The sequence below is a fragment of the Trichoderma camerunense genome, assembly GCF_050948025.1.
Source record: "Trichoderma camerunense strain CBS 138272 chromosome Unknown V8C40scaffold_2, whole genome shotgun sequence".
Taxonomy (NCBI): Eukaryota; Fungi; Ascomycota; class Sordariomycetes; order Hypocreales; family Hypocreaceae; genus Trichoderma; species Trichoderma camerunense.
The window spans coordinates 700,301-713,032 of record NW_028145368.1 but is presented as its reverse complement, the minus strand read 5'-3'; the positions used below and the strand labels follow the sequence as shown (position 1 = coordinate 713,032).

Genomic DNA, 12,732 nt, shown 5'->3' with positions numbered 1-12,732 from the left:
ATGCAACCTGAATACGAATTATTACAACGTTGTCAGGCCCCCCTGCATGGCATTTGCATGGCATTGCATGGCTGTTGTTAATGCATGTGTCTCCGTCCCCTGTTTCATCTTCCTCGGTAGATGCGGCTCGATGGCTTCGGCTTGGCGTAATCCTCGCTCGCTAAGCCGATCTCTGCTGCCTGTACAGTAGCGCCTGTACAGTACCTATGTAGCCTGTAAAGTAACCCCCCCCCCCCCCAGCCGACCAGAAGGCTGAACGCTAATTGCCACTGAAGATGCATCGAGCTAGCACCCCCGACTACTGTACATCTGCACTGTAGCGTCCGTCCAGTCCTCCCGCTAGCAATGGAACCTACCTAACTGTACATGTACTGAGCCCAGAAGGTGGACGGCCTAGAGCGAGCAAATCCCCGCACGGTTTTAGGGCGGCGTGGGGATGTTCCACCGCCAAGCACCGCTCACCTCGCATTTATAACCCTCGACTCCGTACTCCGATCGCGAGGCCCGGATCACTTGTCCGCTCATCTTCGTTTCCATTCTCAGCTGGGGACTGGTGGAGAGCCTTCGGTTTGCTTTTGTCTGCTGACTGGACCGAACCGAGCACTGGCTAAATGGCTGCCTCGCCCACCGCGCCCTTTCCCACGCCGTCTGTCCCCGTTGACGCGGGGAGAGGCCATCATCTGCCTTTGCCCTACGACTACGCGCAGCCGCAGACTCAGCCACAGTCGCAACCTCGACCTCACCACCCGCAAGCGCTGCCGCTACCTCATCAACCTCATTCTCAGCCACAACCACAGCAGTCTTCCCGCCATCCCGACATCATCAATCATTCATCTTCAAGTTCTTCTCACGACCAGAAGCCCCAAATACAGCAACAACAAGAGCAACAGCAACAGCAGCAGCAACCCCCAACGAAACGGCGCCGCATTGGCTATGCTTGCAATCTCTGTCGTACCAAGAAGAACCGCTGCGATGGCGAGCGACCCTCGTGCGGGCCGTGCAAGGAGCGGCGCCAAGAGTGTGTCTACAGTCCCCAACGAACCAAGATCTCCGTGACGCAAGAGTATGTTATCTGTCTTTCTGTCTACAATTCTCATTCATCTTTCACTTTCTCTCATTTCCCCTTGCTTAAAAACCCACCTATCTTTATACGGCCTGCAAATAAACCAGTCATAAGCCCCTGTTGCCTTCCCCCCTTTTACTCACCCGCCTCATAGATACATTGAAAATCTACGAGCACGGAACCGTATGCTTGAAGAGCATATAGCCAACCAGCAACCTCAGGGCTCTCACTCACCGTAAGTCTTGTTAACAACCTGACACTCCCTTCGTCTCGTATCCCCAACTAAATGCCCCTATCCCTGCAGCCATGAGAGCACTTACTCCAAGGAATCGCCTTTCGCTCCTCCGCGACTATCCTCTGACCGGAATCCAAGCGACGGTCCGCGGCAACACCAATACCCAAATCCTTCTTCACCTATATCTACAGCAGACGGGAGACCAGAACACCACCATGACCGGAGCATGTTACTCAACGAACATTCGACGGCACCTGGCAGTCGACCACGCCCGTCTGACGGCAACCCTCCCAGTGATCGACCAAGGAGTAGCCATTCCGCCTTGCCGGGAGAGTACTTTGGGGAGTCATCAGCATTCGATTTCATCACAAAAGTAACGTCACCGAATACCACTGAAGCTACAGCTGGCAGCTCAGTAGCAACTACCGGAACTCCTACAACAGGTGCCACAACCGGTGGCACCACAAATTCCAAAGCCTCGACGACAGGACGACTAGGAAACGCCGTTACCGCGAGAAGGAGTATTGCAGAGGCATCCGGAATGGGTGGCTTGAATTCAGAATCCCTGGCAGAGTCGTCGCCGTCAACAGTCGTATTCGAAGAGCTTCTGGGTATTGGGGGCGGAATAGGGGACGGCAGTGGAAGTAGTGACTTGTTTGAACTACCCCAGCGATCATTAGCCGACCGCTTGGTGACATCATATTTCAAACATCGACATCCACTGAATCCATGTCTACATGAAGGAACGTTTCGTCACCGTTATTCGAAACTGTGGCTCAGCAAGGACGTGGGCGGTGAAGAGGCGGCTCCTAACAACTTGGCCTGGCTGGGGTTGGTCAACATGGTATTTGCATTTGGAAGCGAGCATGTGCAGATCCGTCCTCCATATCATGGAAGTCCAGCCGGCGCGGCACCAACAAAGCCGGACCGTTCTCGCTTTTTCAAACGAGCCAAGATGTTGGCATTCTCCAGCATCTTACAAGCCAGGATTGAGCTCGTCCAGGCATTGCTGCTGATGAGTCATTATTTACACGGCTCGTTGGAACTCAATCATTGTTGGACCGTTATTGGGCTGGCAATCCGCACAGCACAAGAGCTGGGGCTCTATCTCGATTCTACCAACTTCACCAAGGATATTATCGAGCAGGAGATACGCAAGCGTGTGTGGTGGGGCTGCTTCGTGATCGACCGCCTCGTCAGCATCAAGGTTGGTCGGCCGCCCACGATTCACGATATACCCGCCATTCGCGTCGGCTTGCCTCTTGCGGTTGATGACGAATACCTCAATGAAGAGTCCAAGTATACTCAGCCTAGCAATGTCCCTTCCAAGATTGAATACTTCAACCATATCGTGACCCAATGCCGCCTGCTTGCGAAGGTACTCGACACCTTGTACGACAATACCCCAAGCAGCAGCGGTAGCGCTGGAGGTAGCAGTACCTCGTCTTCAGCAGGGCGTGACACGAGGGTTCGCATCAAAGCTGATTTACCGGATCTCCTAGCCATGTCGATCCAGCTAGATGGCGAGCTGGTCGTGTGGCAGAGCATGCTGCCTCCACATTTACGCACAGACTCGGACGTGACAGATTGGCATTTTGAGAGACAGCGGAGCGTTTTACTCATGCGGTAGGTCATTACTATACAATTATGATATATTGACTGCCACTCGGACTGGATATTCGGCTAACTGACGTCGTTACTTGATAGATTTCTTCATATCCGTCTCCTTATTCACCGTCAAACACTGCTGTACCATATTTTGCGTCGCATATCCGATCCTTTTCAGCTTGATCTGGCACATTTGTGCATCAGACGTTGTGTCATGGCGGCTCACGATGCAATCCACCAAGTGCATCTCTTACAACAAAACAACTTTTTGTCTTCCTCATGGCATAACTCACACTGTACGTCATATCTCTTGATAATCTTCCCATCTACACTATTTATCAACATGCTTACAATTTTTTTCTTTGACGATAAGACGTCTTCACGGCTTTGAGTGTCTTGCTAGTCTATCAGCACCTGGATCCTCAGTCGCGGTCAAAGATTGACCTACCACCTTCGTCAGATATCGACGTCGTCATCGGCCAGGGTACGGATCACTTAAATCGTGTTGGTGGCGAGATACATCCCCTAGCCTCTCGCTACGTTCGCTCATTTCAACAACTGCAAGCACGATTGCAAGCAATTGGAACGCTCTCCGCCAACGCGCCGCCACTAGCCGTGCGTGGTAAGCAAGCTGTGTCAGTGAAGGAGGATGGTGCATCAAGTTACGGCCAGGCCCGTACAGCAAGCTCCACAACTGACTCTGACCAGAGCAGCAGCAATGCTGGTTCAGCCACCAGCGGAAGTATAGGCAAAGGATCCATGGCCGTACATGAGCACGGCCAGGAACACAGCGGGGTCAATTACTATAACGGGGAGGGATATCAAGAGCAAGACAACACCGATCGGGGAGTGGAATACGGGGACGATGGATTCATGTGGGCTGGCTTTGATGACGAGTTTGCCGTCATACAGAGCGCTTTGTTAGATAGCAGTGGGTGGGGGCCTGGGTTTTTGGATCCCTGGGCGCAAGGATGAATGCCTGGCTATTCTGGTGCTGTTCAATCATTTAAGAAAGTTTTGTATAATACCACACTAGGCATTGTCGATTATTATGATACTCCATCAGTTTTCTCACCAATGTTTCAAGGTTGTTAAGATGGTTCTTTCCACAAAATAAAGTTGCCCAATCCTACGGTCAGTGTTGATCGGTTGTGAATGATTGGTTCCCAACTACCCAGGTATATGCAGGAGGAATACGACGTGACCGGGCAATCTGATCAAGGGATTTAAGCTTATTGTGCATTTTAACTATTTTTAGCAGCTCGCCAAACCACCATAGTGCTCAATCCCAAGCCTACATATACCCCGTGTTCACGCTTTTTCTACTATGGTATTCATGTTTTTATATTTCGTTCTATGTACCAATGACAGCATTGTATAAGTTCGTAGCAGAAATACACCCAAGTGATATCATATACAACATACAAAGGAAAATTATAGCCAGAAACGAAAACCATATGCCAAAAGTTCAACTACATGTAAAAAATTCCCCCCTGTTCCCCTTTAAAGCCCAAGACGAGCCCCTTAAAGCCCAAGACGAGTACGAGTCGCGACGAAGTCGGCCTCCAGGTCGTGGCCCCAGACCCAAGTCATGCGGTCCTTGAACTTGTCGTGGATGACCTGCAGGCGCTGGTCAAAGTGCAGGCCGTCGAAATCGGGACCTTGCATCTCGTAGACGTCGCCGGCTTGGCGGGATGTCAGCTGGGCCTTTTGGGCGCGAGGCAGTCTTGTCTCTTGGTATAGCTTCATGTATGTTTCTAGGCCGAGAGAAGGCTTTTCGAAGAAGGCTTTGACGGCTTGGCCCATGACGAATGAGTCTTCGATTGCGTGACCGGCACCGGAACCTGTAACATTTAGAGGTTAGTCTCTTATACGTGCCTAAATTTATCGGGATTGGAGAGAATTCTTACCTTGGTGAGGAAGCATGGCGTGAGCGGCATCACCACTGAGGGCAACCTTTCCACCCAGGTACACCCAGTCGTTGAGAAGTTCGCGGTCGTTGAGCTTCCACTTGCCAGGGTTCGGCTCCATGGAGTGAACCACCTTCTGAACCGTCTCCTCCCAGCCAGCAAATTCCTTCTCAACCTCTGATCGCGGGGCGGTGCTTGACCAACTCTCCTTCAAATCACCGAGCTCGGCCTCTGGCTTGCTCACAAAGGCGACGACGTTGAGCGTCTTGTTCTGAGAGATGGGGAAGACGAGGAAGTGCCTGTCCGGTCCCAGCCATGAGATTGCGAATGAATCGTATGGCCAGTCCTTTTCAACGGCTGACATGGGCAACAGACCGCGGTAGCAGACGCGGCCTGAGTAGCGCGGCACCATGTCCGTGGCCTTGGAAAGCTGGCGGCGAACGTTGGAGTGGATGCCATCACAGGCAATGATGAGATCAGCAGTGGCACTGGTACCGTCGGCGAAGTGAACGGTTGCCTTGCCGCCCTTTGCATCATCGACAATCTCAACAGCCCGCTTGTTCGTCTCCAGCTTGGCGCACGTCGTGTCCCTGATATGCTCGTACAGGACCTGCAGAAACTCGGCGCGGTGGACGCTCAACTGGCGAACGCCACCGTTGGCCTCGTCCTCGTCCATGGCGCTGACTTGAACAATCTCGTCGCCGTTGTCCCAGCGTCTCAAACTGCGGTGGATGCCGTTGCGGTCGCCCGAGATGGCGTTTGCGGCATCGAAGACGCCGTAGCGCTTGAGGATGCGGCCTGCGTTGACGCCGATGCCGATACCAGCTCCGATTTCCTTGTAAGCCGGTGCCTGTTCGTAGACGGTGATGTTCTTGAGAGAAGGAACCTGTGTAGCCAGAGAGAGAGCCATGGCAAGACCACCGATACCACCGCCAAGGATGGCGACGGTGAAGGTGTCTGGTGAGACCGTCGGTTTGCTGACTATAGCCATGATTGCTGTTTGATTTCGATCTTTGCTTCTTTACCCGAGGTGGAGAAGGGGGGGGAGAAGACTGTATACTACTGTATGCCAAGAAAGATGCAAAGTAGAAAAGCACGAGATCTGCTTAGTCTATATAGTTGCCGCTGAAGAGAGTTCGAAAACAAAGACACAAAAGAAAAAGCAGAAAGAAATGGGACAAGAAGAAGAGAAAGATGGGAATGGGGGGAAGAGTTCCGAGAAGAACGGTCAGATCAATAGTAGCTCCATCTTTCCGGGTTCGTCAGACGGTTCGTCTCAGCTTCTCGGAAATGGCGGCAAAAAGATAATTGGCGATTATTTTGGTTGAAATCTTAGTTTCTTGCGGTTCTATGTTTCACGCCGCTTCGTTTTTTGCTTGCTCTCCAGATTATTTGCCGGGCTATCTCTCAAGGTCGTGGGGGATGGTTTGGGGGCGGAAGGCGGATTCCGGAGCCCGGAGGCGTGGGGTAGTACTGAGCTTGTGATGTTGATACTATTCGATACGAAGAGAGCTGGGAGCTTGGGAGAATTATATCCGGAGATGATTTCCGGTGAGGGGCAAGATCATGCTAATAATTCATTGGCTCGGAAAATATTCCCGCGCACGTGTGTGGGTGCAGAGGTTCGGGGAGATAAAATCGTCTCCAGTTTGGACGCTATAATGACACTGACCCTTGTTTGCCGTTCGGTAGCTCAGTTGTTGGAGTCACTTGAGCGTTTCTGACCACCAAAAGGCTGAATTGGAGCTATGGGGTTCATCTTAGCAGAATTAAAGCTATCCATGGATCAAACGCTAACGAAACTCGCATTGTACAGAGCTCTCATAGTGTGGAGAAGATGGCATGATACGTGGTACGATCTGTGATGTGATTTCATGTTTCATGATATGATTTCTGACGCGATTGAAGAGTTGATTGAAGGATATAATAGAGCATGCATCATTATATTAAACCTGCCAGCTAGACGTATACGTGACAGTGTAAGAGAAGTAGCTACATTATCTACGCCGTACATGCTCAACCACTCTACGTGATCGAACATCTACAAGTCCTGGTGCATCTCAGGCACGCCCTGAGCCTTGCGAATCTCCTCGCCGCGGAAGATCAACAGCAGCAATGGCAGCCACGCGACAAAGTTGATGACGGCAAACACGCCCCACGCAACGTCGAAACCAGCGCTCTGACCGAACGGCAGCGCGTAGAAACCAATGGTAAAGGCGAAGATCTGACGGAACAGGTTGATGATGGTGGACACCTCGGCGGCTTGCGGCTTGTAACAATCCGAAATGTACGAGTACGTCAGAGTCGTTCCGGCCTGAACACCGATGGACGCGACAGCCATGCCGATGGCCAGGGCAATCCAGGGTGCATCGTTGGATACCGACACACCGTGGATGATGAGACCGGCTGGGAGGAACAAACCGAGAGGAGCCAAGTGCAGACGAGCCTCCGGCTTTCTGTAACCGTCGTGACGACGAGCATATCGGTTGATCAACCAATCGGAAATCCAGCCCGTGCAAGCCTCACCGATGAGACAGCCAATAGTCAGCGGCACACCGAGCAACAGACCGTTCTGCGCAACGTCAAAGTGATACAGCTTCTCCGAGATACTCGACGCCGTCAAGACGAAGACGATGGAGCCGTAGGTGTTGGTGGTCATGTAGTAGATGCAAGGCAGCACGACGGCCACGTACCGGAGCATCTTGAAGTTGTGCAGGAAGTCGGACGGCTTGAGCTTGCGGTTAATGACCTTGCCGCGGAAGGCCAGGCGGCCCCAGTAGCTGCGGTTCTCGAGCGTGCTGAACTCGGTGCGGGAGAAGAGCGTCTCGGGGAAGGCCACGAGGTAGACGGCGAGGACGCCGCCCATCATGATGGCGTTGATCTTGAAGATCCAGCGCCAGCCCTGGTCTTGGGCGATGAAACCACCGGCAATGGGACCAAAGTGCGGCTATCGGAGTGTGTTAGCAGGGTCTTTCTTGGGAACAGGAAAATGATGAGAGCAACTCACGCCGTTGGTCAAGGCCAGGGCGTAGAAACCAATGTACTTTCCACGCTCTCCCTGGAAGAACATGTCGGTGATCTAATACATCATATCATATTAGCATCGCCGTCTATACTACCAGATATTCATGAATAAAGAGCAGAAACTCACCGTGGCACCACCGATAGCCAGAGCAACGCTAGCACCGATACCGACAACGCATCGGCACAGAATCTGAGTACCGTATGATGGCGCGTATGCCGAGCCAATGTTGCCGCCAATAGCAATCAGCGTGAAGAGCTATTTCAGAAACTCATGTTAGCAGACGATATATCGCTAGCATGGGGAAAAAAGACATTTTTTCGCGTACCAAGTAGGCAGGGCGTCTACCCCAGAGGTTGACAAAGGGAGTGATGAGCAGGGGCGTAACACCGCCGAGAAGTGTGTACGATGTCGTGAGATAACTGGCTTGCTGCTTCGTGACTCCGTAGCTCACGGAAATGGGGCCGAATGCAGCGGGGACCATGCCGGCACCGACTATATTCGCGAATAACGTGTTACAACATGAGCAAAATCGACATTGGGATGAACGAGCTTACACTGCACGACAAAGGCAAGAAGACAGAGGAGACCAAGGACAAAGCACTTGTACCAGTACGACCAGTTCTATAAAAAACACATTAAAAACATTAATTAGCGACCATCTCTCTCTCACTCAATATTCGATGCTCTCATAAGGAATGGTGGCAACAAACATACCAAAGGGTCATCCTTGTGGTCGCTCGGCTGCGGGACCAGAGGCAGACCGTGGGCATCAAGCTTCAGATCCGAGATTGGCTCCTTGCTCTCATTCTCATACCCGGACGGGCTCTCCTCCACATGGGCCGCAGCAGGTGCCACGCGGTTGGCTTTCAACGCCATTGCTGGATGCAAGCGATTGAAGAAGATTGTCTTGAGCAAGCAAAAGGTGAAAGAGGGATTGAGATGAGTGAGAGAAAAAAAAAAGGAAAAGGGAAAGGTGTTGGCTGGAGGCGACGTCGGGTATAAAAGGGAAAACGCAGGGGGGAGGGATTAGAACATGGGTTGATATAACACGACGTAGTATTGAAGCACGATAAGAACGGTGTAGGCCGCTTTTACGCCCATCGCGTTATTGTGTGCTAGTTATGCGGATGAGCCACGGCTGGGCGTAGGGGGGAGGAGTTTATTATAAGCCCGGTTGTTAATGCCCCGCGTCCGCCGACCGCGGGGAATTGGGGATTCCGGGGTAATAAGCACTGGATGTATGTGTTTTTGTAATTATTGATTCGATTTTTTCTTTCTTTTTTCTGACATTTCTTTAGAGCGAGATCTAGGAGAGAGGCTAGGAGAAAGACGGACTAATAAAAAAACTGCCATGGGGATGTCTCATCCGGGGTGTTCGTTTTGGCGGTAGGGTAGGGGGGGTTGGTGACCACGTGTCGATCCAATAGTCTGGTAAAGTCGAAGAGAAAATTTTAAAGTTGTGACAGGATTACGCTGGAATCTATTGAGTGAGTTTTCTCGGTCGGGGTAGGGCTGTGTGGGATGAATTGAGTCTGCGATAGTTCTGAACTAAATCCGGAGAGACGCTCCGAGGAACTGTGGAGGTACTTGTTGGAATGTATTCCGACTTGGCGTCTCTCAGTCTCCGACTTGGCGCTCCGACTTGGCGTTCTCCATCGCAACACAGATTTGTTTTTTCTATTCGGAGGGCTAAATTCAGATTGCGGGGTACAGCGATTAAGCCAAATGCAGAACGAGTACGAAGGGACTTGTGCGGAGGAGAGATCCGGAGAGTTGGGATGGAATCCGGGGAAGAGACTCAATGTTGGGGATGGAAACATGCTAAACTATTTTGACAGATGTCACAAGATGTCACAAGTTGATGGGGAAGATTATATAACTGTATAATCCGTGGGGATTTATTATATCAATACTCATCTCAGTTACATAATACATCCAAGTCTAAATCCCCACTACTAAGGTCTACTACAAGCCATATTCATACTTGAGATGGAATCCCATCCCATCTAACCAATGCGAAAGTTGATTCGTCGAACCGGAGCAAATAGTTCCTCAATAGGCACTGTCCGTTCAATCATGTTCTGCTCGTAAAGGAACTGTACCAGCGCCTCCAATGTCTTCCTATTCTCCTCCAAGCCATATGGCCAGCAGTCTCCTCCAAATGTCTCTTTGATCTCGACGAGATCTCTGCCCAGCCACGGCAACATGTATCTTAGAGCACCAAGTGATTCCATTCGCTTTCGAGCAATCTCCTTGCTGTCCTCCAAAGCATTGAACAATGCTGATGCGACGAATTTGTTTGCCTCGTAGAACTCGCGGCGGAAGGCGACCAAATGCATGATGGGGAAGATGCCCGTTCGCTTGTAGTAATCGCTCTCAACGTCCTTGAAGTTGGGGAACAATCTCTGAACATGAGGCGCGCGGCCCAAGCACTCAGGAATATCAGCGCCAATGGTAGCAGCAATCTCGCCACATTCCAGCAGATCTGAAAGCGACTTAGTCGGGTCTGTATTATTGGTGATATTGACAGGCTTCAGCAGCGGAAGCACTGACGGCTGGCCGTGAGACCCAGGCGTTTCCATCTTGCCCTGCACCCACTCAATCGTCGACAAGTCAATGCCGTACTCGTGCTTCAAGATGCCTCTGATGTACACCGCCGCCGTCATGTTGTACAGCTGCACGCCGATGCGCTTGCCATTGAGGTCCTCGGGCTTCTTAATGATGTTTGTGTTGACGCAGATGAAGGAGTGTCGGAAGACGCGCGACGCAAAGACGGGGATGGCGACGAAGCTGCGGTCGCCGGCGACGTAGCGCGTGACGTATTCAGAGGCCGACAGCTCCGAGACGTCGAACTCCTTGTTGGCGACCATGCGGTCAAAGATGTCGCGCGGGTGCTGGACCTCGACAAAGTTGACGTTGAGGCCGGGGGTGGGCACTTCGCCGCTGGCTAGGGGGACCATGCGGTCGTAGAGGGCGCAGGCGAAGTTGACACCGAGGGGAGCCATGGCTGTGATAACTGGTTGTATTGTATGAGATAGGGTCTAAACAGTATCTAAGTTGGTGTTCTTGGATATTGAATGCCAAGACTAGAGGTCAAGTTGGAGGTGTGATTTCTTTCACTCTAGCTTTATCGATTGATGTATAAGCAGGCATAGGTAAGTGAGCTATACATGGCGCGGAATCCAGAGCTATATGAGAGCTCTGAAGCTATGAAACTACATCACTTCATCCCCGGCATGTGATTCCGGCTGTGATATATCACAGATTCGCTGAATGTTAGCCCGAGAGAAGTCCGGATGATGACTCCGGAGCTAATGGTGGGATGGCGGGGTGTTGATAAGGCGCCATACAAGAAGTTGTTAAAGCAGCAATGCTTTCTTGAGAGGACTAGGTCGATAGTAAAGTTGTATGAAAATATAGGGTAGCTACTGCTTGTCAATATTCGTAGTTGGCCTTCCTTTTCATGACTCTTGGATGTATGTGATTGAAGAGAAGAGAGTTCCAGAATTTGATTGGCAGGTCATCCAGAGTTGTAATTATTGGTATTAAATGCAATTGGATGTCTTTTGGCGGCGGCTAAATTCTTCAGATGCGCAATGTTGAAAAAATGATATCATTCAAAGTAAAGAGATAGTGTTTGGCGACTCAAAAATGTCCGAATAGCTGTCTAAAGTATTGCCGGTATGGTGTGTTCTAGGAAACGGCATATGGTTTCACACCAGTTTTCAACGCCAGGGCTCTTATATGGAGCAATGCAGCCGCCCGCTGAATGTTCACCTACAAGTATTAAATCCCAAACCGTCATTCAACCCCTCAGATAAGCAACATCAGCCAAAAAAGAAAGAAAAAGCAGAAAATTCCAATCGATTGGCCAAAATCCCCTGTAACCAATATATACTGAACCACACGGGAACGATCAATCCCGTCTGCCATCTGACGCTCGTCCGATGTCATCAATGTGTCACCCCAAACGGCATGTCGCATGTTGGTCGCATAAACACCAAAAAAATGCACTTTATCCTCTTCCCATCCATTCAACTTTTTTTTTTTTTTCGCATAACATTCCCCTTCAGATAAGGATAAGCCTCATGCAGATGCATCAAAAATTCCTGGTCGTACCATCTTCTCAAGGCGTGACGTCACAGCCCTCGTCCCATAATGTCTCAGCTCTTTCATTCTAAGATCCTCGATTCAATAATGCGCGACCCCGTTCTTTTTTGCTTCCTCCTTTTGCGTAATAAGGCGTCGATCACAATTGAATGCAGAAGGATTCGCAATACCATTTCCTGAAGCTGTTTAGTTCTTATCCGCATTCATTCAATTAATATTTTTTTCTCCGTTTCTAATACGTGAAACACGGAACGGTGATGCGACCGAAATCTCCATGTGCAACACGGCATATCTATGTAACCTCGGATGCTGAGCCCGTCATATGCATATTTCCATCTCAAAACAACCCTTTCTCCGCATCCAAACGCGGCAAATCTGAAGCCCATCCCCATGTGCTGAACTAGCACAGCGAAATTGCACATCCCCCCTCAGCCGTGATCGTGATCGTGATCGTAGCCCAGACAAGCACCCCTGCCCGGTGAAGTCACCATTTTCTGTCTCTCGCCCAGTCAAATCGGTGCCTGTGACTAGCGACGGCTAATTGCTTCCTCCCACATGCCAAGACAACACCTCATACGTGACGCCACACATATGCCAGCTCCCTAAAGCGATCAGCCACATGCTTGGGCTTGACCGTTGACCTCAGCCCAGGCAAAATGTGTGGGGGGGAGGATGATGGAGGAACAGAAACAGGACCCAGATTCGATCGTTGCCGGGCCCTCCCTTGGCGGGAATCTTTTAGTCCCTCGGGGTAAATTAAACCTGAAAAAAAAAGATAAAA

At 50.8% G+C, this 12,732-nt stretch overlaps 4 protein-coding genes across 4 annotated transcripts; 1 reads left to right on the top strand and 3 right to left on the bottom strand.

The window, feature by feature from the left end:
• Positions 1-491: 491 nt before the first annotated feature.
• Positions 492-3,980, top strand: V8C40DRAFT_232361 (N-terminal binuclear Zn cluster-containing/DNA binding domain-containing protein). Its single transcript, XM_083213121.1, has 5 exons — positions 492-1,063; positions 1,218-1,298; positions 1,368-2,924; positions 3,006-3,202; positions 3,280-3,980. Exons 1-5 carry the CDS (start codon positions 612-614, stop codon positions 3,879-3,881), a joined length of 2,889 nt encoding a protein of 962 aa, XP_083077642.1. The 5' UTR covers positions 492-611; the 3' UTR covers positions 3,882-3,980.
• Positions 3,981-4,234: 254 nt separating this feature from the next.
• On the bottom strand, positions 4,235-6,505 carry V8C40DRAFT_232360 (uncharacterized protein). The gene is made up of 2 exons (XM_083213120.1): positions 4,817-6,505; positions 4,235-4,750 (listed from the first exon to the last, which is right to left on the bottom strand). The coding sequence occupies exons 1-2, from the start codon at positions 5,805-5,807 to the stop codon at positions 4,431-4,433; spliced, it is 1,311 nt and encodes a 436-aa protein (XP_083077641.1). The 5' UTR covers positions 5,808-6,505; the 3' UTR covers positions 4,235-4,430.
• Positions 6,506-6,740: 235 nt separating this feature from the next.
• On the bottom strand, positions 6,741-8,801 carry V8C40DRAFT_232359 (major facilitator superfamily domain-containing protein). Its single transcript, XM_083213119.1, has 6 exons — positions 8,556-8,801; positions 8,396-8,462; positions 8,167-8,333; positions 7,968-8,096; positions 7,824-7,895; positions 6,741-7,763 (listed from the first exon to the last, which is right to left on the bottom strand). Exons 1-6 carry the CDS (start codon positions 8,715-8,717, stop codon positions 6,858-6,860), a joined length of 1,503 nt encoding a protein of 500 aa, XP_083077640.1. The 5' UTR covers positions 8,718-8,801; the 3' UTR covers positions 6,741-6,857.
• Positions 8,802-9,708: 907 nt separating this feature from the next.
• Positions 9,709-11,216, bottom strand: V8C40DRAFT_92276 (uncharacterized protein). The gene has a single exon (XM_083223614.1). It carries the CDS (start codon positions 10,844-10,846, stop codon positions 9,848-9,850), a length of 999 nt encoding a protein of 332 aa, XP_083077639.1. The 5' UTR covers positions 10,847-11,216; the 3' UTR covers positions 9,709-9,847.
• Positions 11,217-12,732: the final 1,516 nt, after the last annotated feature.